General features: G+C 39.8%; 2 protein-coding genes and 2 long non-coding RNA genes across 5 annotated transcripts in view; 2 read left to right on the top strand and 2 right to left on the bottom strand.

Moving 5' to 3' along the window:
* Window positions 1–2,731: 2,731 nt before the first annotated feature.
* On the bottom strand, window positions 2,732–4,012 carry LOC120525303. The gene is made up of 2 exons (XR_005632926.1): window positions 3,478–4,012; window positions 2,732–2,857 (listed from the first exon to the last, which is right to left on the bottom strand). It is a non-coding gene; the product is annotated as an uncharacterized LOC120525303 (long non-coding RNA).
* A 27-nt stretch (window positions 4,013–4,039) lies between these two features.
* Window positions 4,040–7,671, bottom strand: LOC120525298. 2 transcript variants are annotated; one of them, XR_005632924.1, is made up of 4 exons: window positions 7,442–7,671; window positions 4,338–4,622; window positions 4,185–4,248; window positions 4,040–4,095 (listed from the first exon to the last, which is right to left on the bottom strand). It is a non-coding gene; the product is annotated as an uncharacterized LOC120525298 (long non-coding RNA). The 2 variants fall into 2 exon arrangements; XR_005632925.1 differs by having other exon boundaries at window positions 7,473–7,671.
* Window positions 7,672–7,691: 20 nt separating this feature from the next.
* Window positions 7,692–22,277, top strand: part of LOC120525268 (N-acetyltransferase family 8 member 3-like) — a 44,228-nt gene continuing 29,642 nt past the window's right edge. The window contains exon 1 of the mRNA XM_039747415.1: window positions 7,692–7,784. The gene's annotated coding sequence lies outside the window, so the exon portion shown is untranslated. The remainder of the gene's footprint in view (window positions 7,785–22,277) is intronic.
* LOC120525278 (N-acetyltransferase family 8 member 3-like) lies at window positions 12,976–20,544 on the top strand. Its single transcript, XM_039747426.1, has 2 exons — window positions 12,976–13,016; window positions 19,399–20,544. Exon 2 carries the CDS (start codon window positions 19,407–19,409, stop codon window positions 20,256–20,258), a length of 852 nt encoding a protein of 283 aa, XP_039603360.1. The 5' UTR covers window positions 12,976–13,016; window positions 19,399–19,406; the 3' UTR covers window positions 20,259–20,544.

The raw sequence follows: 22,277 nt of genomic DNA, 5'->3' as shown, positions 1-22,277 counted from the left end.
TCAGCCAGAAACTGAGCTAGACAGCGCAGGGACAAAAAATGAGGCCGGGACAAGACCAAGGAAAAGCTCTGCGTGTTTCGCCTTGGCCGTTTGCTTCCCTGAGGTCAAATCATCAGTGGAGACATTGAAGACAGAACGGCAACCACAGAGGCCGCTGCGTCTTCGAAGCTGCTGACCAGGCACCTACAGTTCAAGCGATCGTAGAGCACAATTTTACACTAGACGCGTCTTTAATACAGAAATAAATTTTAAAAAATACATCGCAGGTCCTCTTGTCAAAATTTTGAATATGACTAATTAAAGACCCAGCGTGAGGAATTCTGAAGTCCCAGAAACTCATTTGAAAGAACACGCCCACATCTCAGTAACTGACATGCTGTTCCACCAATCAGAGGGCTTGTGGTGTCTGACTGCCGTTCTCACCTTTTCTGCTTTACAGTCTCAGGCCAACAGAGTCACGCTGCAGACTGCAATACCTCACGGAACGCCCTCCATATCACGGAATGCCCATAGGTTCAGTCACGGAACACCCTTCAGAGCACAACATGGTACACACGCATGTAATGACGCAATTTATCATAACGCCCTTTCCCAGCGTCACTCGTATCACGCCCTCTGCGAGACAGTGTTGACGCGCTCGTTGTACAGAATGCTGTAGATGCTGTATTGTACAAATTACAACAGTTTTCTATCTGGTCAAACATAAATGACTTCCAGTTTCATACTTATGCTATCAAATCATTCTAAGCTCTTTCATGATTCTAACACTTCGTCGATATAAAGTACAGTTTTATGTTGTTTTTTTTTACTATTTTGAATGGTTGTTCATTACGTTTTCCCTGAAGTGTTACATTATAGTAAAAGTAACAAATCTTATTACTATCCAGTGTTTCAAACGGAATGTGCCTCATGAAACTCATACCTATAGATTTTCAATCTATAAATGTATTTTATATTCCCAATAGCAAATCATACACATGTGAAACAATAATAAAGCTTCATTATTTTTAGAAGGTTTTCAAAAACAGCGCTACATATAAAATTAGTTTTAAAACTGACAAGGAAACATTTTAGGAAACAGTCATTTATTTATTGATTTGATCCATCAACGTTTTCATTACTAAAAGCTGCATGTGTGAAATACTGGATGTCATGTCCATATCAATTGAACGGCATGTGACAGCCAGTAGATTTTACATCATTTTACATTTTTTAACTTTTCAGTTTGAGACAATCGTGATTGTTCTTAAACCTTTTTTGTGCAACATTTAATTTGATTGCAAAGACCCAACTTATACCAACATAAACTCAAACTGTCTTTGAGTCGTCGTCTTTGTAAAATTTTTATAAATATCAAAAACTGTTACAACTACTAATAATAATAAATAGTGGATTAGTTACAGTGTGCTTTCAGCAGGGAATTATCCCAAGGTGATCTCATCATTAAACATTCAGTATTTATTGTCTTGTGCATACAGTACAATAATATTGTTATTTACTGTACATGCCTCTCCAGAACAGTAATAATATAATAAAACACAACAAAGATATAGAATACAATTTACAGTAGATATATATATTCAGGTATATTACAAATATTTATACCTAGTCTTTTCTTACATTTCTTATTATGATTGGCTGTTCAGTAACTCTTTAACTAAACACTTTCTTTCAAGCCATACTTAGCGCCATTGGTCCTTTACTATTTGCCAGAAGGGAGGATTAAGAAAAACACTTGTGCAGGATGGCCAAGTGTGTAATAATCTTAGCAGAATGTCTTCTAGATATCCTGGACAGAAGGCAGCTGGGTGCCAGTAATAGTTTGTGGCATTTACCACCCTCGCGTGTGTGCCCTACCAGGATGTGATGCCGCCAGTGAAGATGGACTCCAGACAGCACATGTGAGACATCTCAGGAAGGCATTGGTGAACTTGGCAATAGGTAAACCATGCTGTTCCCTCCTCAATTCATCAGTGATTGTTACTGTACAAAATGTGGTGAACAGGCCTATGATGGTGATGTCAGCAGCATTTTTAATGATGGAGCTGGTGTGGTGTCCGTACACACACATTATCATTATATATATATATAATCCTGATTTGTAACATGGCATTGTTTCATACAGTAGTTCCCATATTCAGTCCCAGGGGCTGTACATTTTTCCACCAAATTAATTTTTGCTTTTAATTAGACTCCTTCTTGAACTTGCAAGCCAACAGTCTAGATCTTGAAAATTACAGTGATGTATCAAAATACACTGTTATAATAACCACATAGGGGAGTGTAACCTGTGGGGGGCATTTTAGCACCCAAACCCTTCACACAACCACACACACACACATAAGATCCAGGTTCAAATATGAATTTATTTTAAAGAAATAAAGCACACAATCCCAGTTGGGACATCCATCTGTGTCCTCCATCCATTACGTTGGCCATTTCAGTAGACAATGAACTATTGAAGCAGATCAGGAAGCCAGTCCATCCCCACTTTTCTTTACAGTGAATCACTGATCAAGTCCACTGAACAAAATGACATCACGGTAGGTTTTTCCACATGAAAAAAAATAAAACACAAAAATCTAATTGTAACAGCAGCAACTGATGGGAATATTTTTTAACCCGTATCTCATCAAGGAAAAGTTCATGTCCTTCGGCATTCAAAAGTAAATAAGAAGGTGGACATGACTTCTTCAGTCTCTTCATCGTCTCCCCTTTGTTCTTATTTTTCAATTGTGTATGTAACTTCATCCTCGTCCATTTCCAGAATTCTTGGCCGGAGGACTGTCCCAACAAGTTGGTCTTTGTTGGCATCCAGCCAGTCACAAGCAGTAAGGATGTTTTGGATCAATGAAGACTTTTTTTATGAAAAAGAAAAAAAAAATACTGCCAAGTACTTTATTAGGAATATCAATAAATTAACTCCACTTTTACCCAAAGAACAATCAAATTGGCTTATGAAATGAACACACCAATATGACCACAGCATGTCATAGGAATGCTTAGCTCGATTGATTTCTCTCGCTTTTTGTCTCTACTGCCTGTAGGCATGAGGTGGAGTGAAAAGAAAAAATAAACTCCAGTGTACAACCAGCAGTTCATCTTCAAGGGAATGTCATGTCCAGTTAGAAACCATTCAGAAAGTGCACAAATAACTCAAAATGACTAAGTGCTCTGTAGTGAAAAAAGCATTCATTTTATTTACTAATACATTGCTGTAAGACCCATTTCAGTTCAATCTGAACGTCTACTGGAATTGTACTGAAGTGAGTCCCTGAAAGACAGAGTCCAATTACCACAGCATTGTCACTTGTGAAGGCCAAATTCATCATTTCATATATCATAATTTCAAATAATATGTAATTTAATTGTTCCCAGTTTAGTAAGCATGCTTTAAAAACTGCTGAAACATTCACCCAAACATATTACAATAGAAAGGCTACATCTAAAAAGTTATACATAATGGAAAGTGTTTACCTAAAGCAAGCGATCACTCCATTCTAGACTGGTTGATTTCTGAATGATATTGAAAAGGAAAAAGAAAGCCATCACCTTTAAGGCATTTGCTGTGCCATAAGAGTCATTTCACTACATACCTGACAGGACTGGCTGTGCCTTTGTGAGGTACAATTTGCTAACAACTAAATGTAACCATAAATATGCTGAATATGATTGCACTGGCATAAATAATTCAGTCAACATTTTCATATTCTTTAGTAATGGAAAAGAAGGGTGGGGGAGAAAAGTCCTCGCTCTTTCCTATCTTGTCTGGAATTGCTGGAAGCAGAAATAATTGCCATTTAATAAATCAGTTAGAGCACAAGCACACAAAACACTCATTTTTAAGACCACCATTCTCTGCCCCCATAACGGCACTGACACACCACAGGGCTGACGAGAGTCACAAGTTACTGACAGCCTCACTGGAGACCTGCTGTGTGACCAGTTGGTCAAAGTCTTTTTGTGAAGTTCTAATATTTAAAATTAGTGTCAGAAAGCTTTTCAACTGATAATTACGGCACTGCCCGTGGGGCATAAGATACCTAGCTTGCTTTGTCCTTCTTCTCGTGTGGAAAGTGAAGACCGAAGTCTTGGCTGGAAGATAAAAAAAATTTAGAAATACTGTAAGCTGATAAATTCTTATAACTGATCTTCCCTTAAAAAAAGCTTGAAAAGTTACACACCTTTAATGCTGGCTTTGCGAAGTAAGAGATGACACCACCATCTTCTAATTTTTGGCATGTCTTCCTAAAAAATGTAAATTGGGAAATTACAATAAATTCTATGAATAAAAAAAATCACAATATTCAAACAAATATTACACTTAAACCACTGACCTGACTGAAATCAAATGCTCTTCCAGTGGCAATGTAGAAAGCATACAAAATAAAAAAGCAAGTTATTATTTGAAATCAACATTTACATCTGACTCCTGGCAAAGTGTCCTCCACTTACCCTGAGCAGTCCAGGCTGTCAGTCTGTGTGTGTAGATTCGATCATATGAAGAGGTGATTAGTTAGTACAGGAGATATCTGTGTGTGTTTTTTGTCTTATACTAGCAACACACATTTATATTTACATTACCTTCTTCTGTGGTTCTTTCCAGCTACCTGGCAATTTTCCTACAGATAAAATTTGTTTTGTCAAAATTGATTTATATTATATTAATATATATTAAAAACAAAGTTGATATGAACTTTGCAGATGGAATATCATTGTATAACTGGATTAATAATATTTAATTCTGAAAATGTGGCAATTAATAATTTTATCACACAGAAGAAAGAATTACTTAACCAAAATGTAGCTGGAGCCTTTCATCACTTTTTATGACAATGATATTCATTTCAGATTACAAGAGTAGAATTATTAGTAATAGAACAGGTAGAGAAATAGTGAAAATCAGATAATATAATCTCTAGCAACTTTTAAATGAACAAATAATTTATAAAGGGAGTGACTTTGGCTTCACACATGAGACCACAGCACACCATTACAAATATTTTAGAACCTTGAGGATGTTTTACTGCTGTGCCATTACAAATTATTTACACAGCTCTTCCAAAATAGCTTAGTGAAAACTATCCATTCATCCATTTTCCAACCCGCTGAATCCGAACACACGGTTACGGGGGTCTGCTGGAGCCAATCCCAGCCAACACAGGGCACAAGGCAGGAACCAATCCCGGGCAGGGTGCCAACCCACCGCAGGACACACACAAACACACACCAAGCACACACTGGGGCCAATTTAGAATCGCCAATCCACCTAACCTGCATGTCTTTGGATTGTGGGAGGAAACCCACGCAGACACGGGGAGAACATGCAAACTCCACGCAGGGGCAGCGCTACCACTGTGCCACCGTGCCACCTAGTGAAAACTATTAGGATCAAATTATTTAAAGAAGAATAGTTCAAATGGGCAGCAGTCATCACTAGGTAACAGAAATAACAGAGTAAATAAGGAACAGTCCTGCTAAAATGCTAATTTTGGGAGATTTGGGCTGAGGTTCAAACTGAGTGAACTGAACATATGAACAAAGATTTAAAAAAGAACATTAAAACTTTTGAACACTGGGACTGAACAGTTGAACAAAGATCAAGAACAACGAACTTGAACTCAGATGGCAGAGGCTGGGCAGTGACTGGTGCAGTGGGCACGGAGGGCAGAGACTGGGTGGCGACCGGTGCCATGGGCATGGAGGGCAGAGGGAGCACTTTAGGACCTTTGCCACAATCTGACAAGTGCCTGAGGAACTGATCTTTATGAACTACTGTTTTCTGACAATAACAGCAATGGTAATGGCCTGATCCCTGGCAGTTCAGTGAACACTTGTATATTTTAAAACATGAAACAGTACAAAGAAAAAAAGGTTAATATTTAGAATTATTTTGCTAAACATTTAAAACTTAATGAAAGAAATTCAGATAATCCTTAAATTTAATAGAGGTAAAACAAGCAAATCCTGTCCTATTATTCTTTTAAACAGAACAAACTAATTAAAGATTCTGTCAATGATGCTTTTGAAAATGTATGAAAATATACTATATGTTGCCTGTCAATTGTAGGCAATGTAATTCCACACTTACATTCTGAAAAATTAAAGTATTTGTAGTATGATCTTTGTCATATTCTACTAAATATTTTAAAAGAGAAAATTGTTAATACACAGTCATGAATTAATGAATCTAAAATTATTCAAAGCTAGCTTTTCAAAAGGTTAAAAAGTACACAGTATACTATTTTGTCAAATAAAATCATGTTGTTAAGGTGAATATCTAGCTGCATTATAGTGTATTAAAAGTGTCAATTAATCCAATTTTACAAGTTACAAGATATCTTCTAGAGCACTTCACATCCCTCCATGAACAACTACTGTCCTGCTGTGGCTCTGTAAGTGGCTGATGATGCCTGCAGAATCTGATCTTTTATAGCAAAACAGACAAGCAAACTCCTGAGCACCAAACACAACTGTAGGTTCCTCTGTGGTCTTCAATAAGTGTCTCTGGTGAATATAAAATAGATATAAAGTTCTTAAAACTGACAAACATGTCCGAGGACAATCACTTTACTTTATTTCAATTGAAAAAAAACTTCAAAAGCAGTATTTTTGAAGAATGCAGGAGAGGTGGGCATGAAACATTTAATATTGTTTGAGAGTTCAAACAAACTGTACTATCATTGAAAGAACTTTATAAAATAATAATAATAATAATAATAATAATAACAACATGATTCTATCCTGGCTGTTCTTTTCCTCATTATTGTCTACAATCTAATTTGAACTTTCTTCAACTGAAGGAAATTGAATATTGCATTCACACTTGCCCTTTGTTTGTAGCTACTTATTAAAATGTTCAGTTATGTACTGTAAATATATATATACAGAACTATGAAAAAGATCATCTAAAGTGACCAAAGTATATTCAAACTTCAGACTACCAACATTACTATAATTGAAAACCAGTATATCCATTATTAACTGTGTTTGTCTTAGAAAATTTTGCAAACAATAAGCTTTCTGTGGAACATTACCTTATAATGGCTCAATCTCTCTGTATTGTCTTTCTGAAATATATTTTGATATCTAAAATACCAGGTTACTGGTTACTGGTTTTGCTTCTGATTAACTTGCATATACGTGATATACAGGACAAATGGTGAATGATATTCTGGCAATTATAAGTACTTAATCACGGTCACTTATATTTGATTACAGTCCGTTACACTGCGCTATGGTTAATTATACTCAGAATTTTACTCAGAATCGAGTATTCCGATTAGCCCTGTAACAACTAGCTACACAAACCATTCTGTTTGTTGTTTAACTGTTAATACTATCTTAGAGCGCTTAGTACTGCACGGAACCTGAAAGTTGATTCAACAGCTTTATTACACTGTGGTATAATTCGTACCCTAGCAGTAAAGTATAATATTACCTAATACTAGTACAACTTGCAACAAACTCACTGCCATCTTAATTTCCAACACAAACTCTTCTTCTTTCCTCGAAACTCTTTTAGAAAGATATATTCTAAGTCCACCATTCCTCCGGACTCCGACAAAAACAATGATGACGTCTCGAAACTGACATCAGAGGGCGTTCCGTGACTAGTGCTGGGGGGCGTTCCGTGATATGAAGGGCGTTCCGTGTCTAAATTCCTAGGTATTGCAGGCTGCAGCCAGACCCTTCTCGTCTCAGGCCATGGCTGATAACCGCGCGCACTGCAAAGCCACGACGTCTGCCGGGCGCTCAGACTCTGTGCACAGCTAACGCTTTCGGTATGTAAATCTATGTACTTTATACCACCACCTCTTTTTATACTCAAAAACTTATCGCTGACTTTAAATAAAAATGCGATATTAATTTTTGGAAAAGTGGAGTCTTGGAGTCTGATATGCACATTTTGAATCTTAATATAACCCGTTTGAAATGTGATAATGTTTCATGTCCTCAGGAAAGACCCTTAGGCTTCGAAATGATCACAGCGTTTTCAATTTTGATAACGAGTTGAATTCGGAGCTATAATGGACTGAAGAATTATGCCTTTGTTAGTTTTCAGAATCAGAATGGTTTTAAGGTGAAAGTCAAGTTCAAGCTGACTTGTAGCTTATGTTAACTGAAATTCGTATTCCTTAAGTCTCACTCCTAAGGACCGTCAGTGACTGCATGTTTTTTTGTTCCTATTCCCCAATCAGTGAGTCTTTTTTACCTCGGACTGATCTCTTTTGATTCGCTGGTATTTTTATATTCCGTTTTCTACGTTTACAAAATCCCAGCAGTGTTATATTTATATTTATAAGAAATTCAGAAATATTTGTATTTTTATTTCAGCTTTACAAGCACATCTCCCTTTTGTTGTTTAAGTTGCCCTTTTTCAGTGTAGTTTGCTCCCCAAATGATGTGCTAATAATAACAAGAAGAAGCAGAACAGCGCTTGTAAGTTAGACACTTTACTTGAATAAATCTTGCGTGCCAGGCTCAGTCGGTTCCACGAACGCCAAGTGTTCGCCAAATTCGTGGACTCAAGGCGGGCTTCAGCACTCCACGGCATTCGTGAGAATTAAGCAGAACCGAGAAGCGATCGTCGATACATCAGCCATCGTTCAAAAAGCACAGTGGAAAGTGCAGATTGACTACCCATGAATTTAAGTGTGAAACTTTATCGGATTTATACGGCGCATGATGGGAAAGCTTCGAAAAATTCAGAGTTGTATTTAATTGTAAGGAACTAGAAGATATTTAACAGAGACAGTGGCTGTTTCTTCAGCAGCTGATCGAGAAATAATACGTGATCAATAATAACACAAAAAAGGAAACGCGTCTGCTGCGCGGAAATCTATAGCAGAGCGATGCCTAAGTAGAATACAATTTTGAATGTGGGTATTTTGTAATTAAATTAATGCCATTCATTTAAAAATGTAAACAAACGTATTAGTTTTTTACGTCATACTTGGAAACACTTAACATTACGTTTATTTTGCAGTAACTGAAAATAGAATACTAGAACATACAGTACTTTATAGAATATACATTACATTTATATCCAAACTAAGGGGGCAAGCCTTCAGCTAACTAAATCACCTAAATACAAACATTGGTGTTATGAATAGACGTTGTTTTAAAATAGTTTGTTCCTGTGAAAGAAAGTTTACTCGATCAAAAATAAAAACATTCTTGATATTTTAGTTTAGGTTTTCAAAACGGAATAAGAATTTGAAAATCTAATAACCTCACATTAAAGTTAGATAAATTCTGAAAGAATACCGAACATATACAGTATATGTAGGTTTTAAAATAAGCCCGATTTAAAGCGTGACAAAAACGTGTGACATAAAAACGTCACATAAAATCCTTGCACTTAGGCTTAGAATTTTATATAGAGAGAGTAGACATTGCACATTTAGCGACCGAAAGGAAAACTGCAGCTTCTGTCACTTCTTAATAAGTTTTGGCCTCGTCGAAATGTCTGATTGCACAATACGTCTGGCGCGAGACGGCAATGTCCCTTGAAATGACTGACCTGCACACTTAGTTTGCACACTCAGCCTGAGACTTCAGTCAGTTGTGTCTGTAAGGTTTTAGAAAGCGTCAATACCTTTATCTACTGTAATGTGTCGGATACAGATTTGGTTAAATGTATTCTACGTAGATTCACTTACCAAAACAAAAAAAAAAAGACAAATGGTGCAGACGGTTTGCTTGATGGACTTCACATTGTAGCCTGTGACTTAAAACTAATTGCATACAAAGATATTTATTTATTTATTTATTTGCACTTCGTAGTTGTCGGCAAATGCCAGGGTGTCAGTGCTGGTCTTTAACAACGTTTGTTATGAACAAAAGAAGCTCCTTTATTCATGGAGTTTTCAAAAGAGTACACACACGCCTTCAGGATTGCCGAGGGCAATAGTACAGTACATTCTGTGCATTGAATGTCAGAGGAGGATTTAATGATTTGGGGACTTAATCCCATTGATTTTCTGTACTTATTAGTGTAAAGCAGGGGTGTAAAGACTTTTTTGGAAACGTGAGAAATTGTTAATAATGACTCATGCAGTCGCCTTATAAAATCTAGGTGTGTCTGTGAACCTTGACCAAGTGTTAAACTCAAACTTTAAAAGTAGTTGTCCCAATCAAAAAGGTTTGAATTGTAACACTCAGTAAAAGCTGTTAAAAGCAATGCTCAAACAGTAATCCATCTATCCATCCATCCATTATCCAACCCACAATATCATAACTGCAGGGTCACGGGGTCTACTGGAGCCAATCCCAGCCAACACAGGGTGCAAGGCAGGAAACAAACCCCGGTGCAAGACGCCAGCCCACCGCAGTCAAACAGTAATCAGTAACAGTAATTTTATGCTATTTTTCTGGTCATGAAGCCGCTTGCTTTTGCACAAATGGTGACTATCAAATGAAATGGTGGATGCTGGAACGATTTATTGAAAAAAATGGGTAATTGTTAGTACACTTCTATGCATGGTTTTAAGTAATGTCATTTGTTAAAAGACCTGCATACAATTGTAAATGATGCCAATGCCAGTATGTTTGCAAAGCCTTAGTAAAAAAAAAAATATATATATATATATCTAGCAATGTGCACAGTGTTTCGAAATCCTGAAAAGAAACTTTAGTAAGCTTATTTTGAATGTGCCCTGCTGCTGGGGAGTTCAGTTACTTTAAGCTGAAAAACGTTTTGTCCACATTAACAGCAAAAAGAGATGCAAAAAATTAAAATAATTGTCTCACAGCTCTTAAAGTCCTGGATGAAGTCAAAATTTAGACTCTCGGTGAAGGGTGACAATCTGAGCTGCATGTCTGGCAAGTACAGGAATAATCCATTTCTATAGATCTGCTTTTTACCTGCCCACATTTAATATTATAAAACAGCGCTCTTTATGCTTTATCCCTCATACTACAGTATGTGCAAATCTAAGGGGGACAGGGCTTTTGCAATTGCATCTGTGGAATTCTTTATCTTCCTACATTAAGGAGTGAACTTCAATTAAACTGTTTCAAGGTAGACGACTGAAGACACAATTCTGTTCTCTAACTTTCTGGGACCTTCAGTGATTCCCTCCATTTGGCCATTTGTTTGTTTCAGTTTACTGCTGTTTATATATTATTTTGTTGTAGTTTATTCTATTTATTTTATTTATGTTTTAATGTAAAGCACTTTGGCTACAACATTACTCATGTTCTTTTAAATGTACTCTATAAATAAATTAACATTGAGATTATTTTATGCACAGAGGCACAGACTGACACCTGAGGTTCCTCTTTCAGGGTGCTGCTACCAACAAAATCCGTCATTGATAAAAATCACCCAGTGCAAACTAATATCCTTTAAAAATGAGCATGCAAGACAACAAAAAGCAAGCAGCTAAAAACATTGACCTTTATCCCTCAGTAGACTTTCCCAGTCCCTACGGCGAAAGCTTGGTTTCTTTGGATGGCACTGCTTGGCAACTTACTACACCTACCTCAGCGAGGTGCTGTATCATTTTGTTAAGGGCACCTCGTCAGGTTATATTAAAATACACAGGCTGTCTGCACCTGCACCACAGATCATATGATAGAAATAATACAGAAGTCAAATGCATTTAATTATTGAAGTGTGTAATTGAATCTTAATATATGTTACGGTACAGTTTTATATCAAGCTCTATTTCATGATGCATTTGGAAGAATATTCCAGACAAAATTCAATAAATAATTAAGCAACAAAAAATATATTTCATGGCCATTTATTTATACTTTGTAACAAAGGCGCCATATTCACCCCCAACCCGACACAGATTGACACGGAGGCTCGTGTAAAATCCACAAATAAACTTTTAATTTTCTTCAGCTGAGGTTCACGTCTTCACCGTGTCCCTCAGCCCTAACACAGTCCCAAAGCACACAAAATAAACTAAAGTAAAGCACACACTATAACACACTCTTCTCCACCACTCCTCCGGGCAAGCGTTGTCCTCCTCCTCCCGACTCAGGCACCCGGAATGGCGGCTGCAGGCTCCTTTTATAGTTCACCTGGAAGTGCTCCAGGTAGTTGATTACCGAGTTCCGGCTGCACTTTTGGGTGTTGCGAAATCACTGCCCATAAGGGCTCAGGAGTCCCAGCTGCAGCACCCGCTGGCGGTGCCGGTGGGACCCAACAGGGCTGTACCAAACTCCAATTCCCATGGGGGCCTGCGGGAAACCGAGGCACCGCTCCAATCTAGGGGTTTGCCATCTAACGTCCAGGGGGAGGTATTGAAAAGTCTATGGTTGCTCTCCCTGAACATATACCTGGCCGGGCATAGACCCTGGCTGTCTGCCACAACTTACATTTCATGACACATTTATTTATTTATACTCACATTTCAAGGCACTTTTATTTATTTGCTCATTTTTTTATGTAATTGTGTCAGAAATATTCCTCCATATTTGAGCTCCTTTTAAATTAGCACTGTAGAGCTAATTAGCTAAATATTCAGTTTGTGTATTGGTAGAGTACTGACTTGTAAAGTGCATTGAGATCCAGCATGCTATTAATGGTACTATTAAATAAAAATTGAGTGTTATAAAGTTCTTGTAGTGGATATTTTGAAAGAAATCAGAGTAAATTATCTTCCTATGAATAAAATGGTAAAAAAACACAAAAATGTTCTCTTGAAGAGCAGACACAAGTAGGAACTGCTTCACGATTTATAATATACCATAACAGAGTCAATCCAAGCACCACTGGGTGGAAGCAAGGATGTAGCCCTGGACAGGTCACCAGTCAATTCCTGGGCTCACACACAACCAATCTCATACATAACTGGTCTGGATGAGCCAATCATCCTAACCTGTATGTGTTTGGGGATTTGGGGGGAAAATCTGGGTACGTGGAAGATGGGCCACAGGGACAATCATCAAATTACTACAAACTAGCTGTGGTATGTGGCTTCACCCAGTAAATTTTCCTTAACAATGGGACCTCTGTTACAATGCTGAGGGTTAGCTGGATGTATCAGAAGTGATATGTAAGTAACTGAGTTCTTTTCTGTATATGATATATATATTAATATAATATACACATTCCTGCTGTAGACCAATTCTTGCTTTTCCCACTAAATGACTTTGGCTTTTGTTGATGGTCATTGGTAGAACACAGTTCTCAGTATTCTTTTGAATTCAAAAAGGTAATTATTAGGAATGATATGAATTGTGTGTGCAAATATCATTTGTCCTGTAGCACATCCTGTGAAAATGGTAGTTTTGTTCTGTAACCTTGTATTATTATAAGGTTTCAGAGAGTTTAGATCAGAAGCAGTAAACATGGAATCATGGTTTCCTTTAATTTATTGCATACATACAACATTGATGTTTACATGTTGCACATTTAATGAACATAACCTTTTACACATTGTTCAGTACTTTTCGGGTATTACTTAAGAGGAGCTGCTTCCCACTGCTTGAGGAGCCAGAGTTGGGAAGACTGACCGAGAGAGAGTGAGAGAGAAGACAAAGTCTTGATTTGTGCTTGCTAATTTCTGGCTGTATTGTGCTTAGGGCTGTGAGAAACACTTATTGGAAGAGTTTCCCATGAATAAACCTTTTTTCTACTTTTAAACTTGTGTCTGAGACTTTGTGCACAGGGAACTGGAGCACACGCTGGTGGCCACAACACACACACATATATGTATATATAAAAATACCAGTAACTGCATACTGCACAATAATGTACAGTTAATACACTTGACTTGACCATACTTCCTGAGCAACTCTTGTTTTCTCCACCCTAGCAGCCCGCTTCTTCTCTTTCATCGTCATCTTTTCGCGTTAAAACTGATTAAGTCAGTTTTTGCGTTGCAATTACTTAGTATGTTTTCTTTCATTTTTCACTTAAGCTGGCACTTAAGTCTAAATCTGCCTCAAAAATGATTTAAGACACGGGTGGGCAAAGTCAGTCCTGGAGGGCTGCAGTGGTTGCAGGTTTTTGTTCCAACCCATTTACTTAATTAAAAACCAATGGTTGTCAATTATTTAATCTCATGGCTTGCTAGTGCTTTAGTTCTGCTATGTCAGGTCATTCTCATATCCTATATTTTTTTTTCCTTTCTAAGGATATCATCCAAATGATTTGAAGTCTAAAACAGACGAGTTATTCTCAGTGCTTCACTTTTTTCTCTATACTTTCCTTCTAAGTATTTAAGTAAACCCAAACATGCATGATAAATGCGCACAGGTATAAATGGAAACAAGCTAAATGGAGAAATGCTGGTTTCTTTTGTCATTTGCATCTTATTGCTTATAAGGAGCAATTGAAAACCAAGAATACAGCTGTCTAAGGCTAAAATAAGCAATAAGTGTTCAAAATCTTAACGAGCAAGACAACTAAAGTGAAGCAGAAGTGTTACTTGAATAATATGTGCTTCTTATTAAGCAATTGGGTTGGAACAAAAACCTGCAGCCACTGCGGCCCTCCAAGACTGAATCTGCCCACCCCGATTTAAGATATGAAGAGGTAGGGGAAGGGACGGTGAAGGTGGTAGGGATGAGAACGGTGCCTGCTGCTGAGAGTTTATTCTACAATAAAATAAAATAAAAAGAGGAAAAATTCCAAAACTCTTCTCTTTTAATATAAAGCTTAAGTGCAGAGTTTCAGTGTAGTATACGTGTACTGAATTTTAGGCTGCAGGTTATTTGATTTTTAAATTTTGAATAGAAGGTCAATCATCACCCTGAAAGTGGATAGTAGACATCATGTAGTATATGTGTACCACATCTCAGGTCAATTGGTCAAATGGTTTGCAAGCTACAGGTGATATATATACAGTATATATATAGTCAGTCATTTTCCAACCCGATATATCCTAACACAGGGTCACAGGGGTCTGCTGGAGCCAACCCCAGCCAGCATAGGGTGCAAGGCAGGAACAAATCCTGGGCAGGGTGCCAGCCCACTGCAGGATACACACACACACACACACACACCCCCACACACACCAAGCACACACTGGGGACAATTTAGGATCGCCAATGCACCTAACCTGCATGTCTCTGGACTGTGGGAGGAAACCGGAGCACCTGGAGGAAACCCACACAGACATGGGGAGAACATGCAAACTCCACGCAGGGAGGACCCGGGAAGCGAACCCAGATGTCCTTACTACGAGGCAAAATATATATACCAGAGGCAGTCAAAAAGTTCCTGGAATTGTGATATAACGGGAGCATGAGAGATCAGATTATGCACGCATTGTTGCTTCAGATAAGCTAGTGGCACTGCAGTGCTGAAGCTGATTTCACCAATTTGCACATGAACTTGATGACAGCACGTCATTCAGACTGCAACTTTGCACTGAATGACTATGCACATGTCTAACTTAAATGGTAATTAAAACAATACTACACGCCGAAACCAATCCAGACCTGTTGTAGCTGGTCTACAGACGTGCTGCAGTTCCCTCCACAACAATGTGTCCATAATCTGATCTCTCGCTCTCCCGCTATATCACAATTCCAGGAACTTTTTGTCCCTCGTATATATACACACAGACACACACACATACACTGATCAGCCACAACATTAAAACCACCTGCCTAGTATTGTGTAGGTACTCCTTGTGCCACCAAAACATGTCTGACCTGTTGAGGCATTGACTCCACAAGTCCTCGAAGATGTACTCTCCAATCTGCCAGCAAGACGACAGGAGCAGATCCCTTAAGTCCTGTATGGTGGGACCTCTGTGGATTGGACTTGTTTTTCCAGCACATCCCACTGATGCTTGATCAGATTGCGATATGAGGAATTTGGTGGCAAAATCAACACCTTGAACTCTTTCATGTTCATCAAATCATTCCTGAAAACTTTTTGCAGGGTGTGTTATCCTGCAACAAGAGGCCTCTTCCATCACGGAATACTGTTGCCAAGGGGTGTACGTGGTCTGAAGCAATTTTTAGGTAGATGGTACATGTCAAAGTAACATCCACTTGAATGCCAGAGCCCAAGGTTTCCCAGAAGAATATTGCCCAGAGCATAACACTATATTTGCTGGATTGCCTTCTTCCCATAGTGCATCCTGCTGCCATCTCTTCCCATGGTAAACCACACAGATGCATCCAGCCACCCACGTGATCTAAAAGAGAACGTCATCTGTCAGCCCGGATCTCCTTTTTCCATTACTCTGTGGTTCAGTTCTGATGCTCACATGCCCATTGTAGGCAATTTTGTTGGTGGATAGGCCGGTCTGCAGCTAACCTGAGATACATTCTTATTCTGACACCTTTCTCTCATGGTCAGAATTAAGTTTTTCAGCAGTTTGTGCCACAGTAGCTGCTCTATAGGATTAGACTAGCCTTCTCTCCCCCTATGCATCAAAGGACATTGGCTGCCCATGACTCTGCTGCTGGTTCACTGGTTGTCCTTCCTTGGACCATTTTTAGTAGGTACTAAACACTGCATACTTGAAACGCCCCACAAGATCTGCCATTTTGGAGAAGCTCCATCCCAATTGGTCTAGCCATCACAATTTATCACTTGTCAAAGTTGCTCAGTTCCTTACTATTGCCCATTTTCCCTAATTTCAACAACTTTCATGAACTGACTGTTCACTGGCTGCCTGATATATCCCACCCCTTGACAAGTGCCACTGTGACAAGATAATCAGTATTATTCACTTCACCTGTCAGTCGTTTTAATGTTGTGGCTTATTGATGTATGTAAATATACATGACAATGAAATGGTGTGCAACTTGGAAATGCATGGCCTCAACTCAGAGTTTCACTTAAAATCCCAAGGACACTCTTTTAGACTCCAGTTTGAACAACTCAGGTATTATAGGCTGCTAGTTGTGCTAACAATTGCAAACAGTTGTAATGCTGCCTTACATCATGTTTATGTCATAGGGGCAATATTATCAAAATGTACAGTATGAAATCTGTACTTTCATTTGCTCATCGACATGAAACACACTGCCACTCTCCAGCACCATTATTGGTGAGTATTAATAGCTCACTTCAAAATTTTCTCTTCCTAATCTAAAATAACTGTCCCTTAAAGTTATGTGATAACTATAGGGGTGTTCCAGCCACTCTACCTGACACAGACAGACAGACACAAGAGGCATACTGATAAAAACACACTTTTTTTTTTTTTCCCTCACCTTGTGGGAAATGCCTTACTCGTTTCCCACAGGCACAACACAGTCCAAAGCACAAAACACTTCACAGTACTTTCCTTCTCTTTTCTTTCCTTCTTCACTCCTCCTCTGCAAGCTTTGTCTACCTTCCACTTGACTGTGGCTCACCGAGTACTGTATGCCAGCTCCTTTTATATGTTACCCGGAAGCCCTGCGTGGGTCCAGGGCACCGCTGCAACCCACCAGTGCTCTAATCTAGTATCCTGGGGGAGGTGCTGTTCTGACCATGCTTGCTTCCCCGGTCCTTTCGATGAAGAGGCGTCCCGTTTGGGTAAGGATGCCAGCCATTTATGACACTGCTTCTCCCTCAGTTGAGCCATGTGGGGTGAAGCGGCTTGTCTCGCAAAGACTGATTCTCTCCAGGATGGGGAAGTGCCGCCTTCTGGTCCACAATTCTGCCCTGCAAAGACACAACCACCAACTCGTACCCTTCAGAACCGGAAACAGGATGGAAATTCCTGCCCCGAAGTATTCCCAGCTGAGGTGGGCTTATCTCTCCGCCCCTTTTTAGCGAAGCCCTCCACTGCCTCCAAGCAGACGGGCTCAGTTTGCACACTGTTAGGAGACCTGGCCTTCTTTTTCTGGGTACTTGTCTTGCTCTGGGGTGCAATGATGGTCTGGGTCCCCTTATGGGGAAAAAAAAGTCCCCACACCATCTGCGCCCCTGTGGAAGTCTGCAAAAGCACCACTGGCATTTGGGGTGGGGCGCTTTGGCAGCAGGCAGTTACCAGCTGGCTCCTCATACACACCTTTGCTGTTCCCGCCCCCATCACCCGATTGGTAAACACAGCTGCGCCCCATGTAGGGGTTGTGGCTACTTGGCAACTGGAACTGACAAATACTGGCACCGTTTTGCTGTGTTGCCACATCTCTCTGAGAATCCAGTGCCGCGCCACCTCCGCCACTCCTACACTGCCTACTCCTGCCTTCTGGAACTTTTTCTCTACCCTTTCAGTGGTCTGCTGCAGCAGACCCAGAACCTGTAAGAGAGACTGCAAGGGCTGGAGTACACTCTCCAGCTCCCGCACAGCCGAAAACAGGTTTATTTCTTTGATTTGCAGTGGACTCGGGCTTACCTTGTCCAACCGTGCCGATGAGAGCCTTTGAGGCCCTGTGCCTTCTGCGCAGTCCACTTCGGGTGTTCTCTTGGATCAGGCTGGGGGTTTGACGTCCCCGCCTGTATTCTTTCACCGGCGAGATGCTGGCACACACCCTCCACCCCCTTACCTGACACGTGGAGGTTTTTCTGCTCTCCATCACCCCCTTCTCCATGTGGTACATCATTTCCCACAGGCACAACACAGTCCAAACCAAAAAACATTTCACAATACTTGCCTTCCCTTCTCTTTTCTTTCCTCCTCCACTCCCCCTTGGCAAGCTTCGTCCACCTTCCACCTGACTCTAGCTCCCCGGGTACTGCTTGCTGGCTCCTTTAATATGTTACCCGGAAGTGCTCCAGGTGCTTGATAACCTACTTCCAACAGCACTTCCAGTTGTGAAACGATTGGCCATACAGGCTCAGGAGCAGCAGCAAAACCCCCTGGTGGCACCCCCGATCCCAACAGGGCCACAGACCACTCCATCTCCTATGAAGCCATGTGGGAGTCTGAGGCACCGCTGCACCCCAGAGGGGCTGCTATCTAGTGTCCTGGTGGAGGTACTGTTCTAACTACGCTTGCTCCCCTGGTCCTTTCAGCAAAGAGGCGTCCTAGCCAGGCAAAGATCCTGGCCATATATGACATTAGGAATTAAAATAGAAAGTGAAAATATTCAGCCCTGTTAGATTTTTTTGCATTTTGTCATTTAAGAAATGTATGTATCCTTCAGAACTTGAGAACATAATGGACAACCTGAAACTACCATTGTAGTCTTGTCTATTGTTTTCTATACACACCTTGTTCAGTTCAGGGCTGGGCTGGGACCTTTCCTGCTAACATTACCTGAACAGCACGTCAGTCCACCCCAGAAGACACTCACTCAGGCAGGGCCAGTTTAAATTCTTCAGTTGGTCTGCAAACAAAAAATTAGGCATCCTACTGATAGAAACTGAGCCAACTCTAAATCCTCCTCATATGTCAGAGGCAATACTTCTGTCAGATTAAATATAAAAACATAAGTTTAACAAGCAGAAAGAGACCATTCAGCCCATCACCGCTCACCGAGTGGAAAATCTTGTGGTTTGCTCTGAAGTCTGCCATAATTTTTGTTTGCTGTTTGCAGATTTGAACATGCCAGTTGAAGATGAATGTGATGCCTCTGATTTCCAGATCCGGGTGTTTGAACCTAAAGACTATCCAGCTGTCAAAAGGCTGTTCATTGATGGCATCATGGAAAATGTCACTCCAGCTTTCAAGGAAGCTCTCCCTCTTCCGGTCAACCTTACTGTTCTGGCAGGCATCGCCGCAGTTACATATGTCCTGCCAGGCCATCTCAGATGGCTAGGAGTTGTGGTAGCCACCGCCTGGATCGCAACTGTCTACTGGTGCTGCCACATGTTTTATGCCATTTATGTTAAAGACAAACTGGCATCGGAGATGAAAGACATTGAGAAGCACTTTTTGTCATCACCTGGTAATTGTTATTGGGTGGCAGAACACAAGAAATTAAAAGTCATAGGTGGAATGGTGGCAGTGAAGAGTTGTGTTGGTGCATCAAAGAAAGACATAATCACACCTGACCGAAAAAATACACTAAACAAGAGCACACCTGCGAACATTATACCTGCTCAGGAGGAGATGGGTGATGAATGTCCACGGCAAAATAATGCCCAATCTGATACCAGTCATCACAAAGCAGAATGTCAAAACACTGCTGAGAGCTGTGAGATATTCCGGATGATAGTAGACAGGCAGTACCGTCGCCATGGACTTGGTGTTCGACTGATTCAGACGGTGCTGGACTTTGCTCAGAAACGTGGATATAAGAAGTGTGTTTTGGGGACGTCGAAAGCCCAGAAGGCTGCACAGAAGTTGTATCTCAAAGTCGGATTTCAGCTTATTAAAACATTTGCCCTCAACATTAACAGATTTATCAATGTCCTAACTGGGACAAAGGAGTTTTACTTTGAAAAGCAGCTTTAGTGGCAGCCCCCCAGCTCATTCCACCTTCCTAGAGCTTCTGCTTTATGATCGGTCTATAAAATTGATGAGTCCAGTGTTGGTGTGTTCTTACACCCAAAGAGCTCCTCTAGCACTACACCATTTTCTTCAAACACTGATTCAGGAGGATCACTGGGACCACAATTTTATTTTATTCCACCCAGTTTGACAGTCAGCAAGGGTGTGGAAATCTAATGCCCGACTCGTCGGACACGGGTAAATTGACCGTCGGACAAGCGTGTTTTCTGGTTTCAGTTGTCCGCGGACAAGGGCAATTTTTTTCTGGAGAAAAAAAGAATTAAATGTGCAGTGCAGGGCACATTTTTACCACTACTTTCGAATTTTAAACATTTGGGTACGTACTTCGTGCGGAAACAGTTTACTTAGGCATGTTCTTCATGTCTCAAATTGGTATTCAATATTGTTTACAAAATGATGGCTGATTTTTCAAAGAGGAAGCACTCTTGTGGTCTTACATAAGTATTTTACCCTACTATTTACACGATTGGTCATTTTTTGGTCATTTTTTTCATGCCGGCATTACGATGTAATTTTATGATTTTTCATTATAATCGATAACTTTTATATATTATTAATAAAATTAATTATTCCTACATAAAAATGCGGTCATTTCACCTACAATGCAATTGTTTTCGACACATAAAGCTTGTTAGGCAATTGATCTTTTCTGAAATTTGCAATTTCGCGTAGGCTGTGATATATTGAGGAGTTAAGAAATTTATTGCGTGACTTTAATTTTGATGAGCTCGTTTTTGATTAGAGAATTTTTCATATAAAACAAGTTGGTTTTGCGCTGTCAGTTTTTTAAAAATAAAAAAATTCTAACGGTTTCCAAATGTTATGAAATATCAATAAAAATCTTCACTTAGACGCGATTATTTTTTTTCCCGACAAAATCGGTAATATTTACTTCTTTGGAAATTTAACCTCTTGCTGAATTTCGAATACGTCATTAGGAATTACCTGCATAACCCATAATGCACTGCGGTAAGAACGTTGTTCTCGCTATATGAGTGTTGTTGAAACTGAAGCATAGCGGATGAGAAATGGATCATTTCTTGATTAAAACTGGCACAATAGGCCTTGAAAAACCTAAGGAAGCGTAGTAAGGCCACTGTGAAAAAAATATGGACACATTGAAGACGAAAAAATGTAAATGTCGAGATTAAAGTCAACATGTTGACTTTATTCTCGTAGTTTATTTTGTCAGTGGAATGTCGCAAACTAAATTTCATCTTAAAATAAATGTTTCATTTACTAGATTTTTTTCAAACCCCGTTATAAATTGATGTAGCACATTAAATGCTTTATATTAAGTGTTCCCCGACCCAGTTGTTAATCTCTGCGCGCTTCTTAAACTGACTGTCTCTTGCAGTGAGAGGCGCCGGCAGCAATCGCCGCACATTGACTTCATGATATTCCTGCTCAATGAACATTCGGAATACTAAGATAAATACTTGATATCTTTTTCACGATGAAATGCATTAACTCTTTGAGGGCTGAATATTTTTTCCAAAGAAATGAGTTTTGTGAAAAGCACACAAAGCAATGGTTTCACACATAGGTCAACATAAAACGTCAGTTGCTATGTGCTGTGGCTGTTGTTGGTGCATGTTCAGCATCTCTGGCAGCAGTGGCTGCGTTGGGGGCACCTCAATGGTCAGCAAGAAGGCATGGTGGGCAGCTGCCTGCCTGTCTTCGCACAGCAGGTGGGTGGTGGTGGCGGTCGCAGTGTAACGCAATCTGGTTTGTACCTCTTGTCATAATAAGTGGTGGTCCTACTAGGCAAACACTGCTGTAGGCTCATCAGCTACACGAAAGTGTTCAGCAACACGATCACCTGGGGACTGATCAGATGATGCTGGTACCTCACTTTGGTTTTTGATCTCCATCTCCAGATTACTTGCATCAAACTCGGAGTCTGACAAGTCAGAGTCCTATTAAACAAAATTACGTAAAATGCCCATGGAGCATTTTGCC

Source organism: Polypterus senegalus, chromosome 1 (assembly GCF_016835505.1).
Source record: "Polypterus senegalus isolate Bchr_013 chromosome 1, ASM1683550v1, whole genome shotgun sequence".
Classification (NCBI taxonomy): Eukaryota; Metazoa; Chordata; class Cladistia; order Polypteriformes; family Polypteridae; genus Polypterus; species Polypterus senegalus.
This window is presented reverse-complemented; position numbering and strand designations above follow the sequence as displayed.